This window comes from Capricornis sumatraensis, chromosome 3, assembly GCF_032405125.1.
Source record: "Capricornis sumatraensis isolate serow.1 chromosome 3, serow.2, whole genome shotgun sequence".
NCBI classification, from domain to species: Eukaryota; Metazoa; Chordata; class Mammalia; order Artiodactyla; family Bovidae; genus Capricornis; species Capricornis sumatraensis.
Genome location: NC_091071.1, coordinates 25637568 through 25651042, shown reverse-complemented (window position 1 = coordinate 25651042; position 13475 = coordinate 25637568). Strand labels below are relative to the sequence as shown.

At 35.4% G+C, this 13475-nt stretch overlaps 1 protein-coding gene across 1 annotated transcript in view; it reads right to left on the bottom strand.

Annotated features, from left to right (window-relative positions):
• The window catches only part of SMG1 (SMG1 nonsense mediated mRNA decay associated PI3K related kinase), a 94782-nt gene that overhangs the window by 60546 nt on the left and 20761 nt on the right, over positions 1–13475 (bottom strand). Inside the window, exons 2-8 of the mRNA XM_068967127.1 lie at positions 8894–9057; positions 8209–8364; positions 5874–6010; positions 4727–4785; positions 3320–3533; positions 995–1120; positions 524–596 (exon numbers count right to left, since the gene is read on the bottom strand). Coding sequence (XP_068823228.1) covers positions 524–596; positions 995–1120; positions 3320–3533; positions 4727–4785; positions 5874–6010; positions 8209–8364; positions 8894–9057 — 929 coding nt within the window. The remainder of the gene's footprint in view (positions 1–523; positions 597–994; positions 1121–3319; positions 3534–4726; positions 4786–5873; positions 6011–8208; positions 8365–8893; positions 9058–13475) is intronic.

Sequence of the window (13475 nt, the reverse complement as noted above, 5' to 3'; positions counted from 1 at the left end):
TTACCTGTGTATCTTAACTTCAGAACTTTATTGTACCAAACAAGCTATGAAAAACTACAGCACCTGGAACAAGTTCAAGTGAGTCCTACTAGTCATTCATTTAACTTGAAAAAAAAGGTGGCTTTTTCCCACAATTTATGACAATCATCCAAATTAATCCATTTGTTTGACTGTTTAATCACTAGAAAAACAAAAAAAATCATAAATATCCAGGCTGTTCCTTCCACTCTACCCTTCAGAGTACTGCCACTATGGTATCTCTTGCAACCAACACATGCAACAAATGACTTGAGGTAAGTCACAGGTGCAACACTACAATCTGCATTTACTCTCCCTACTTACTACACAAGTACACATTTTTCCTTTGAAAAGATGTAGCTAACAAGTAATCTTCACCAAAATATTCTCTGAAGTAATTATTTTTCTTCTATTATCAAAAAAACTAGTATTAACAACTGGTCTTTGAGGAACCAACACTCCTTCCCACAATATTTAAATAACTGGTATATCCTGAGTGACTCACCAGACACCTGTTGTGTAAGTGAAGGTTTCTGAGTATGATCTATATGCCATCCAACTAATATATCAACTGTATCCTGGATGGAGACAAAGAAAAGGGGACTAATCATTTTAAGGTCTTACTGCTATTCCACCTGTGTGGACCATATAAGAGTAAGAGATTCTAGAACATCTTATATCCTACCTACTTGACATCATAGTAACTTAAGAGGGGGGTGGGAGGGACAGGGCAGGAGAATAATGGACCTTTGTTTGTGACATTGATGAAATATTTAAGTATCTTAAGTCACTAGTGTTGGCAAGTACAGATGGTATTTTTTATAAAACTGCATTACTGTATCATTCAATCCTGGCCCTTAAAACTGATTATACTCAAAGGAGCAGAAACTTTGTTTTCTATCTAATTTCTCAAGTCCTCATATATGCAGCCAATCCCTCACCCTATCATATGAAAAGAGGGGGTCAGGGAACTCACCCTAAAATTGGTGCTGAAAATATGAGGGTAACATCGAGCTACCAAAAGAATGCACTTAACACATTTGCAAAGTAATTCTGGTGTATCCACATTTTCAAGAATGGACTGCAGGCTGGTCATTACAAGCTGAAAAATAAAAGTTACAACCACGAACATTTAATAAAATAGGGAGAAAACAAGCAAATTAGGTTCATTATTTAATAGTGACATAGCCAAAACTGACTATGACATCAGAGGAAATAAACTCTGTAGTTTTAGTTTCCAAAATATTCGAAAACATTTCAATCCACTAAGATATTAAAGGCTGAAAAAAAAATAGTTTTTCCCTTCTTTAACATCTGTTAACATATTTCTAAGTAACATGTTTACTCTGTTACTAAGTGCTTTCTTCAATGTTATGGGTGTGATTAAAATCTCAAGAACAAAAACTAAGATGTATGATTTAAAAATTCAAAAGATAGAGCAAAAATGTTGTATAGTTTATACTTTAAGATATAAACAGTTGCTTCAAACTGGAATGATTTAGATCAGCATGGCTCCAACACAAGAATGACATATCATGTTACCACTATACATGTGTACATATATATTAAAACACATGGCATACAACTTATAGAATATTTTGCAGCTGAATTTTTCGTTAAAACCCATTCTTTTCCCAAAACGAAGGCTCTTCTCTACAAAAGAATTATAAATATAGAAAAAATGCTAGAATGAGAAAACCACGATTTTGCAACAGCTAGTACTATAATCTATACAATGCACAGCATATCAATGAACGCTAAAATCGAGTTAAATATTATGAAAAACAGGATATTCAGAAGGTCTCATGGCATTATGTACAGATTACTGACTAATTACAAAGCGAGAAAAACAAGCCTTCACAAAGAAAACCTCTGGTTGGTCTTCACCTTAACTAAGCAATGAAACTCTTCATCTAAGAGGTATGTGAACCTCAAGTTATGTACCTGCTAGTGTGACACAAAGCTAAGTATGAACCCATGAAGTATTCATGACCAAGCTGTGTGAACTGAATCTAACCAGAAAGGAATAATCAGACAAGCCCAAGAGGTAGAACACTCTCTACAAAAGAAGGGGGACAAAAAAAGTGCAGCAAATTGTTATGCTTAAAGAAAGATTAAAGAGGCACACCGCCATCTTCAAGAGATTAAAGATTCATCAAAAACATGAATCTTGATGGAATCTTGGGTAAGACAAAAGACATCTCAGTGGCAATAGCACGATTTGAACATGGATTTCATCATGCAACAGAACTAATTTTCTTAGGTATGATTATAATATTGTTGTTATATAGAAGATTAGCCTTAATCTCTGGAGATGTATATGTATGCTGAAGTATCACAGGGTAAATTATCATGAGGTAGTTTATTTTCAAATGCTTCAACAAAAAAATCATGTCTGTGTGTGCATGTGTATAAAAACAACTGGAGCAAAATATTAATAAGTGACAAACCTAGGTAAAAGATATATAGGTGTTTTACTGTACTAACCAATCTGTTTTCCTGTGGATTTAAATTTTTTCAAAATAAATAACTGGGGAAACATCCACTATATAAACTGTATGCAGAATAAGTCAAATTTGGTGTTATGCTCGTTAGTTACAAATAATTTTCTAAATCTTTCCCCAAAGTCTTTTCATAACCTCTACAATTAAGGGAAAATAAAAATTTTAAGACAGAATAGATTTCTCACATTTGTTTTTTTTTACTAATTGGCCAAAATAAAACATAAGATCAACTTTTTAGGAAAAGGAAAAATAAAGACATCAAATATTACAAAACCATCAAATTCTAAATTTTTAAACAACAAAAATTTAATTACTTATAACAGCTCAAAATTAAATTGGGAATCATCTTTTAATAATTCAGACACACAATTATTTTATATAACTTGGAATAATAATTTTTAACATATTATCAAACCTTAAAAAAAAACCCAAAGTAAGTTGTGATGTTTAATTTTTATCTCCCTCAAAAAAATGTGAAGCCCCCTTTGACCTGGCTTTCCTCATGCAGCTCCAGTGTCTAAATCTGTAAATGATTCTAGTACTAGGCAAATTCAAAAGAAAGCTTCTAAAAAGTGAAGACATAAAATTTTAAGTAACTTATTTTAAATCTACCTATAAAGTGTATTCTTTATATTCTTTACTCAAATTCAGAAAGAGGAATTTTATTTACATTACATGTACTATCAGTAGCTAACCCCTACCCTAAGATTCCTTTCTTCAAGCACTCCACCAAAGATGTGTTAAAGACACCATTCCTCCCAAGCACATCATCACTCCCCCATCCTCCATAGTCTTACCTGCATTACAGATGAAAAGGCTTTCTTTTCTCCTACAGTCTCTAGTGCTTTGTAGGTGGCACATAAGTAGAGGAGTTTAACTTCATCTTTTGCAGATGAGCTAAATTTGCTAAAAATCCATTTGAAGATCTTCTCAGCCTCATAGCTCAGAGATGCACAAAGAAGGCCAAGACAACAAGCTCCCTCCTGTCTCAACTCCTGAAGCAATTTGCTACTGTGTTTATTTTAATGCAAACAGAACAAAACAAACAAAATACACAAGAGGCTTAAGCTTTCAAAGATGACAAGAATAACATATCTTATAATAGAATGTGTTATATGATTTAATTTTTATTCAGACTACACAAAAGGTTTAAGTTTTATCCATTCTAAGTATTCTATCTTCTCTCTCTTATAGTACATTTGTTAAAACTTTAACTTTTATTTTAGAATCGATTATTTACAAATAATTCAAAAAAAAGGTTTAAATATACTAAAATTCAGACTTCAAATTCCATCTCAAACTATACTGATTCATAGAAAAACGCAGCAACAAATGATCAGACAAAGTGAAGTCACTCAGTCGTGTCCGACTCTTTGCGACCCTGTGGACTGTAGCTTGCCAGGCTCCTCCGTCCATGGGATTTTCCAGGCAAGAATACTGGAGTGGGTTGCAATTTCCTTCTCCGGGGGGTCTTCCCAATCCAGGGATCAGATAAAACTACTATACAAATAATTATATACCTTGTAATATTCAGTATCTGAGGACTATAAAATAGGGGACAGTAATAGTTGAATATAATAAACTTAGAAGATTAACACTGATTTAAGTATTATATTAATGAGTATACAAAGTAAAACCATCCAAAAGCAGTAAGATTGATGACGTACTGAGATGAGTTCTGGATGCTTTCCAACACTGCAAGTCTTTGGGAATCACCATATGAAGAAATGACTGCACACCTCTGGGGAACCCCAGCAGCCCTGGAGACTGGATGGCTTGAATCCACTGTTGCCCAAAGGACACACCCTTTCACCTCTACTCTCTAAGCAGTTTCAAAATGCTCTAGTTTACAAAAGTTAACTGGATGCATTCACGCTAACATTCAGAGTTTATGTCATTCTACAAGTCAGTGCTCAATTATTTAGTCATGTTGACAAATTAAAATAAAGAATGGCTCTCCCTTTCAAGTGGGTTCCATTTGTGTGTGTGTGTGTGTGTGTGTGTGCTCATTTGCTAAGTCCTGGCTCACTCTGCACCCCCACAGACTGTAACCTACCTGGATTCTATTTCAGTGATAATTAAGGTTTAAATACTTAACACAAAAAAAGATGGCAAGGGAACCCAGTGAAACATTAAATATGTTATAAATGAAGTCAATAAGCTTATCTTCCTGTATACTTTTTAAATTTCTCTTAATTACTTACCTTTCATTAAGCACATCATGTACAGCAGCCAAGATATTATCCAACTGCTTAACTAGCACCTTAAAAAAAATTAATAAACACTTCACATTTCTATACTTTTAAGAATAACATTATGTACTTTTTCTTACTTCTGGTTCCCTCCAAATTGTAACTGGACTACACACCTTACTTTTCTTATTATTCCCAAGTCCCAATTATATCAGGAGGGTCATAAGTTTCCATTCAGATTCTGAAAGAAATTTACCCATACGAAGTATACAGCCATGATCATCAATGGGGGAAAAAACCAACAACTCTTTTATTTACTCTGAAATGCATTTTCAAAAAGGTAAACTGATGGACAGAAGAGGAGGTAGAGACATGTATGATAAAGTCATAAAGTGTTAAAGTGCTAATGACAGAATTTAGATGCTATGATATTCACTGTAAAATTCTTTCAATTTACTGTGTATTTGAAATTTTTCATAATAAAATCAGGCAGGGGGGCCTGGAAGAAACCTGATTTGAGCCAAATGTCATTTGACTCACTACAGCATTTTCATTAACTGTCTCCTGTTGTGTATCATGTTCTTAACAGCAGGAGACTTAGTTGTATGGCAAAGAAATCTGTAACTGCTCCTATACTTTATTCTTTTTTTCTGGCCAGGCCAACTAGCTTGCAGAATCTCAGTTCCCTAACCAGGGACTAAACTCAGGTCAAGGCAATGAAAGCCCAGAATACCAACCATTAGGCCACCAGGGAACTCCCTCCTGTACTTTAAAGAGTTTTTCCATTTATTTATCCCTGGCCAAACTTACCCATGAGCAAATTATGTACCTCCTACTCCAATTTAACTTATGAAAACAGAGAGATATTCTGTCCCAGAACACAGAATAAAAAAGTTCCAAGGACAACAGAATAAATATGTAAAAGGTCAAAAATACTTTGTCACAGAAGGAACCAACACGGATCCAACATTTGTGGCTAAATTACACATTAGGGGCATTAAGTTCAAGATGATCATAATATAGGCCAAATAATCTGGAATTCCCTATTATTTTTCCTTAGAAGCAAACCTTTTCCCTTCTTAAACTACTTCAGATAACGTTATCTAGTGTACTAAGGATATGCAAAACTGATCAATATTTCCAAACATACTATACTGACCAGCTTATTTTCTGGTTGCTGAATAAATTCTTTCAACTGCTTTACAGTAGCCAGTCTTCGGTCTCTGTCATCTTCCCGGGTGATCCTCCGAAGAAGATTCGACAGTCGAGACTCATCAGAATAAGACATCGATCGCTCTGTGAACATAAACACTGAGGATGAATCAGCACAGAAACTTAAGTGCCCAAATATTTTAAAGTATATTAACAATCACAGTCCACCAGACAATTAAAGCTCAATGAACATAAGCCTTATAACACTTTTTTTTATAACTACTTATTTTTAGCTGTGCTAGGTCTTTGCTGCCACAGGGGCTTTTTCTCTAGCTTCAGAGAACAGAGGCAACTCTTGAGCTGTGTGTGTGTGCCTCTCATTACAGTGGCCTCTCAGTGTGGAGCCTGGGCTTTAGGGGCACAAGTTTCAGTCGCTGCGGCATGTGGGCTCCACATGGGCTCAGCACTTGTGGCTCCCAGGCTCTGGAGCACAGGCTCAGCAGCTGCGGTGCAAGGGCTTAGTTGCTCTGCAGCACGTGGAATCTTCCCAGACCAAGGATCAAATCCATGTCTCCTGCACTAGCAGGTAGATTCTTTACCACTGAGCCACCAGGGAAGCCCAGCCGTAACACTTCTGTTCATCACTGTACACCCAGCCCCAGCAGACTATCAGGCAACAGAAGACCCCCCAAAAAGATAAACCTACACAGATACCTCAATCCAGAGAACCAACTGACAGAGAAAAAAGAAAGGCTTAGAAATTATTCTCTTCAGATCTGTTCCAAACTGTTTTCAACATCCAGGTAAAGAGCACAGGTAAGAAACTTCAACAGGTTTAGAGATAAAGTCACTATTAGCCAGAAAGAGATTACATGCTTCTCTTTCTCACCTAGGTCTCACACTGGAAGGGAGCCTCTTGTTACATCACCAGTTTCCTAGGACAAAGTTTTGGTGAACTGCAATCACACATTCAGTTCAACAATGTCTAATTACCACCTACCTTGTGAAAGGCATGCTGCCACAAGCGAAGTGGCAAATCAAAACTTTTCTTCCCTTTTTTAATGACAAGAACAAGCAGGAATGCTCAATGTTGAATACTACTAACCAAGATGGCTTTAAATAAAGTGTTAAATTTTTCTTTGTATTTTCAACTGTGCAATTTACCATAACTAATGAATGTACATTAACACAAACCACATTAAACAGTCTGACAGTTCCACTTCTAAGGAATGAAAGGAAAAGTGATAATAAAAGAAATTGTAACATCTGAGAGAAGGGAGAAGGTTTTTTAAAAAGGCTAAGCCTGTAGAGTCAGCAAGGATGACTGCTAAAATGTCTTCAGGTTACTAGTCAAGAAATCTAGGCTGTATTTACAATGCTGCCACTAGCAAACTGTATAACTTAGCCTACGAGGGGGAGCTAGACTAAATTAGCTTTAGAGTCACTTCCTAACTCTACCATACCTAACTCTTAAGACTTCAAATACTATTGTAAAGTAATTAGCCTCCAATTAAAATAAATAAATTTAAATTAAAAAAAATTTGAACAATGAAAAATAAAAAAAAGACTTCAAATACTTTTAAGAGACATTTCAGCCTATGACTTAGTCATTCCACGTTAGAAAAATTTACCTAAAAGAAATCACTTCTTTTTTTTAAAGCTGCATGCAAAATAAAAAACCTCTATACAAAAATGTTCACCAAGACACACAACACACACACACTCCTCATTGGGAAAAAATGGTTATAAAGTAAAGGTCCAAACAGTAATTATATCCAACAAAGAGTATAAATCAGAAATCTTGACTTCTTAATCAGCTTTACCAATAAAATAAATTTTTCTTTCGGAAAAAAGACCATTACCTCTAATCCTATGAATGTTCAAGACACTTTACCCATTCAGTGAGGCTTGTGTTATAAAGCAAGAAGCAGTAACTGTGTGTTTAACTTTAGAAAAGGGCCCAGTCCCTTTACTAGAGTTAAACACAACTCTAGAACTCTAGGGGCCTCCCTCACCCTAGAGCTGAAGGACTTGCTGCAGAAGAGTCTATCATACACTATATGTTCAATATCTACTGTAACCAGGAAAATCCTTTCTTAAAAATCTTATCCAGTCTAATTTTAAGAGAATTCTTTTTAAAAGTATTAAAAACCTTTCTGGTAGAAATTTACGTTAGGGAGCGGTTGAGAGGAAAAAGAATGCAAATAATTATCACCATCACATGTTTCTCAACTCAGTAAGCTGACCAAGCCACAGATGTGCAAGGCACTGGCATGAGATGAGGCATTTAGGAGATGTCTCAGTGGTGGCATGTGCAATGGTCCCAGGTCACCCAGTCTTACCCTGTGATTTCCTCATGTCTTTGATGGCTAATGCACGACTGCCATGCTGAATACTGGTAAACTCAGGGCTGGTCACATTGTTAACCCTCAGCTCTTGCCCCAACGACTTCCGACCATAAGTATTTTCCCCAGATCCTCCATTGACACTGTAGCCACCTAAAAAACAGCAACATTTACGTTATTTCAACGGGCTCTTTGTTTCACTCCATCAATTCCTGATAGTTCAGGTCCTTCTGACTCAATCTGCAGCTCAACCAGCCTTTGCTTCTACTTTTTCTCTGTGATGCATGCCTTGATTTCATTTTGTTATCTTCAGTAGAAGATCAGATTTTGCACTTGAAAACTTTTTAGAAGTCCAGAGGAGAGACAGTAGTCAGGAAAGACTTTAGCCTCAGTGATAATACTGTATTTTGGGGGCAAGAAAATTGTACTTATGTATTTTACTGCATGTGTAAAAAGTATATTTATAATTAAGGGATAAACTTTCAAAAAAATGTTTCAAGAACAGCACTGTGTTTAATAATTGTATTTTAAACATATTAGAAGAAAAGAGGGGAGAGAAGGAAAGAAAGGGAAGGAGGAGGAAAAGGAGAAGTAGGTAGGTTAAAACACACACACACACACACACACACACACACACACACACAAGCATGCCTCTGGCAACAAGGAAATATATAATATATACCCTTTTCGTCATTCTGTATGTCAGCATGGATTCTCGTATCATCATGCCTTTGCCGAGACACCACAGCTGAATTTGAAGGCTGCAGTCCATAAGAGGAAGACCCACCCCTATCTCTGGATGAAGAGTATTTTAAATTATCTGGGTCGGCTGATGCACTATCAGTTCTGCAAAGAGAGAAGGGTATAAAGTTACATCTTTAAAAAAACATTTTGAATACCCAAATCGTAAATCTTTCTTCTATACAGACCTCTATCTTCTCATTGCTATTATACAAAAGCACTCCAACATCTAATAAGAAGTCTTTCAACTAGGAAGAGATTGTCAATGGGTGAAACACCAGCTTTTCAGTCCCTTCTACTATCTAAAGATTCATTCAGAAATATGAATAACTTCCAGGAATAGGGTGGCCAACTCAACACCTAAACTGGTTTTAGCACTGAAAGTTCCATGTCCTATGAACTCCCTTAGTCACAGGAAAACTGAGGTAGCTGGTCACCATGGTGGTCCGGGGTTCTTTACATGTAACTTGATAAAAGGAATAGTTGTTTCTAAATCGCCTTCTCTCATAAGAAGGTTGACCAGTGGAAAATTACTCTTCTCAGTCATAAAAATAAAAAACACTGGCAACATGTCAGGCAGGAACAAAGTGTTACCAAATTATTTTTAAACTACTGCCTAACGGCAATGTGGTACTCTGTCTCTCTCACCTAAATTCGTAACTTGATTATTTGGTGGCAAAATAGATTACAGCACGAAATCTGAAAGCATGCTCAGTAGGATATCAGGAAAGAACACAGCTGACAAATAAGATTATTTTAATGTATGGTAGGTAATACTAAGGACCTCATTATTAATAGATATTCTTTATATAAGCAATATCTATTAATAATAAAGACTGAGTCAATTTAAAAAAATCTATTAAAATTATAAAAAGTAAGGAAAATAAAAGCAAGGTATCCAAGGAATCCAATAAAGTTGAAGATTGCAGTCAATAATCTATTTAAAATTCAAATGCTACCTAGAATAATCCCAGATATCTGGATATTAATAAACAAGTGGCACAGCCCCAAGGTAAAATCAGTATGCTTATCTAAGGATCATCTCTATGCCACAATGGCCCTATCAGTAAAATGGGAAGCTAAACTCTGTAATTTCTCATGAACCTTATTCTTTCTTCAATCAACTACCAAGAAATAAGGTATCATGGCAACATACGAAAAATATGAAGAAAAATGCTCCTCTAATACTGATATTTCTTCGGAGAGGAACGACCTTCTTGGGGAAAAAGTAAACCATTCTTATGGCACTTACTAAAACACCTTCTGCACCATAATTTTTTGGTGACATTATCTGGGGATATTAAGGACACTGGCAAGAGCAGAAACTTAGCTGTTTCTCAACCCCATTCCCCTTCCCATGTATAAAAAAGGACACAGTGTCTGTGTATTTTACCTGGAGTTTATCATCCTTTCCTTGTCCCCACGCACAAGAATACGAAATATGAAAAAGTTGCATAGGCTCAGACATCCTGATCTGAACCTACTGCAACCATTGTTACTATAGAATGTAGACAAACAGGTTCAATTAAAATTGGACACCTCCATGGCACACAAGTCTAAATTATTCCTAAAGGCTCTGAATCTGAAACTTTATAAAAATTCATAACGCTAGCACACTAACTAAACATATAACTAAGGTTCCTTAATGCAGGATATTCTTCAAACATTCAGAGTTCACTCAACAAAGCTTAGAACTTCCAACATATGAAAAAATAAAATCTATGGAATTTTTAAAAAATGTATGAGGATATTTTCTAAGTGTAGTAAGTCTACAAGCATTTAAATGCCTTTACCACTAAATGAAGCATAAGAACTCCTTAAAACTTACATAATGACCTGCCCCATGTATCTAAAAGTAGCATACTCAATGAGCACCTATAATAAACTATAACATACCATTTCTAAAAGGGAATTGAAAAATAAGAGAATCTATAAGCTTTAATGATTTGGGCATACTTTAAACTTGTCTATATGTATGGCACCTAACACAACCTCGAAAAGCAAACTGTTAGCAAATGAATTAATAAAACAATTCTGAAACATCAAGATAATTAAAGTCTTATCAATATTTAAATAAATATTAAAATACTCTGGGTTTCTAGTGTCCATTATGCTTAATATAGATTACATACACTACTCTTACTATGAAGAGTTAGATATTATATCTTTTTCTGGTGATACAGCAGTAAACACAAAGTAATAGAGAATATGGGTTAAAAAAAGATCTAGGCTCAAATCTTAGCTCCAGCACTGGAAAGGCACATGTGACTCTGCACAAGGAAGTTAACTTAAAGCCTCTGATGTCTGTTGCATAAAATGGGGATAATACCTATAGATTATGTGATGTTTTTATAAGACTTATGAAAGATAACAAGTTCTTAAATACTTAGCTTACAAGGTACACTCAAAGTCAGTAGGTCCATAATATTAAATATAGTCAAGGTTTCCAGTGTAACAGATAGATATTAATCATTAATGAACATATGAATACAATCGAAACAAGTTTTTATACTCAGTATACAAAAACTGATTTTAACTTCTTCATTGAAAAAATTAAGCCATCTACTGCTACCAAGAAAAGAGATCCATTTCTACTTAGGAATCATATAAAACTAAACAAACAAAAAAACAGAACAAATCTCCCAATCTGTTAGAAATAAAATCTTATTAGTACATACACAGAGTATATACACAAATAAACAGAGACTTTTCTCCCCAGAATTTGAGTTTTCGGAAATATAATGAATAATTCACTAGAGTAGAACTACTGTCTCAGAAATGTCTAAAAACTCCCTGGTTTCCAGGTTCTTTTAATAGAAACCGATCAAACTACTAACCAGAATGCAAGTTATAGATATTCTCAACCCAAAGACACAAAATGGTTCAGCATTTATATGAAATCTTTCTTTTTGTAAGATCTAGACAGCTTAGTTCTCAAAAAGTCAGTATCAGGCAGTTAGTATCAACAAGATCATCCCAGTCCAATAAATAGAAAACTGTTAAGAATGGAAATAAGCACTTAAAATGAGGAAATCAAAGGGCATTAAAAAGAAAATGCAGATTGATCTCAAAGAGGCAGGCATAAATGTTAAGCTAGTTGTAAGGGCTGAAAAAACTATCATCTGCCAGAATTAGTATCTCAACTTAGTGATAAAAGAAAATGTATTTGTTAAGACTAAGTATCCTAGCTAGGACCCCAAAATACCTCCACAACCCTCTTAATACTCTAAAAATATTATGGAGAGAGAGAGGGAAAAAAAAAGAAATGCATAAATTCCCCAAAATGATTAAACTGAAGTTAAAGCCTGATGCACATGCCACATGAGAGGTAAGTTTCTAAAGCTCATACCTCAAAAATCGCATACTGTATAATATGGAGCCTTTGTGATGTTTTTGCATCAAGTCAATCTGTAAGACAGTAGTTACAATATTAGTGAGGACACTGGGTTAAAACATTTGTTTTCCAAACATGAAGCAAATATCACTCATGGGTTAGGTGCTTTTAGTTGCACTATGGCCTTCTAGGGTTCATATGCTGAAGCAACAACAAACGGAATGCCACACTCTGCCTTAGAGGACAGAGGCTTGAGGTGGCAGCGAAAAAATTTTTAGAACCAAAGAGAATTTAAATGTTAACTATAACATACAAATCACATGCAAATACAGTTACCACTCATTTTAGTTACCTATTATCAATATACAGAAGATGTAATAAATCAGAGAGATTATTCATTTTCACTGATCCCAGCCCTGAGATCTCACATCAACAACCTACCGAGTGTTAGGGCCAGTATGTCACCCCTAAATGTGGTTCTATAGTCCAGTTCTTGTAAGCATCATGAAAAGCAACTAAGGAGGGGGCGGAAATCAGCCTGGAAAGGTGAAGTCAGGGAATTCTCTATCAGAAAACATCTCCATAAAGCACCCCAAAATGACTTGATGCAAACACCACACCTAGCGGTGCCACCAGAACAAGCATGACATTGCTTCAAGTTGCTGTTAACTCGGCTTATTAAGGGACTTCACTCGAATGGTGAGATCTAATTTGTAGTGAGGATCAAATAGGAAATGAGATCTGCACTAAAGCCACTGAGGTGGGAATGCGTTAGTTCTCTGAAGCAGTGGCACTCAAAGACAGAGAGCACCACTATCACAAAGCAGTTGCAGAATATGCTGTTTCTCATACTAACAGTTCATAGCACCAAAAATTTACCTTTTAAAAATAAATTCAAGGTTATCCCTGTGATGTCTCTTACTCACCTGGATTTAGACATACTTTCAAAAAAGTGTGAGAGAAAAGATGAAACTATGCATAACTCTGAGACTTCAGTACATCACACTTTCACATGAGAGACAATGCTCTGAAATATGAATCTGCGGCTAAAAAATTAAGTTGGGAGGCTCAGGGACTTCATTATATGAAATGCCACAGGAGAAAATAGTAAGTTCAAATTTAATAAAACAGAATTGAACCATCATGCCAAAATGAAAAATTATAAATGAGTTTACCTCAGTTTTACTAT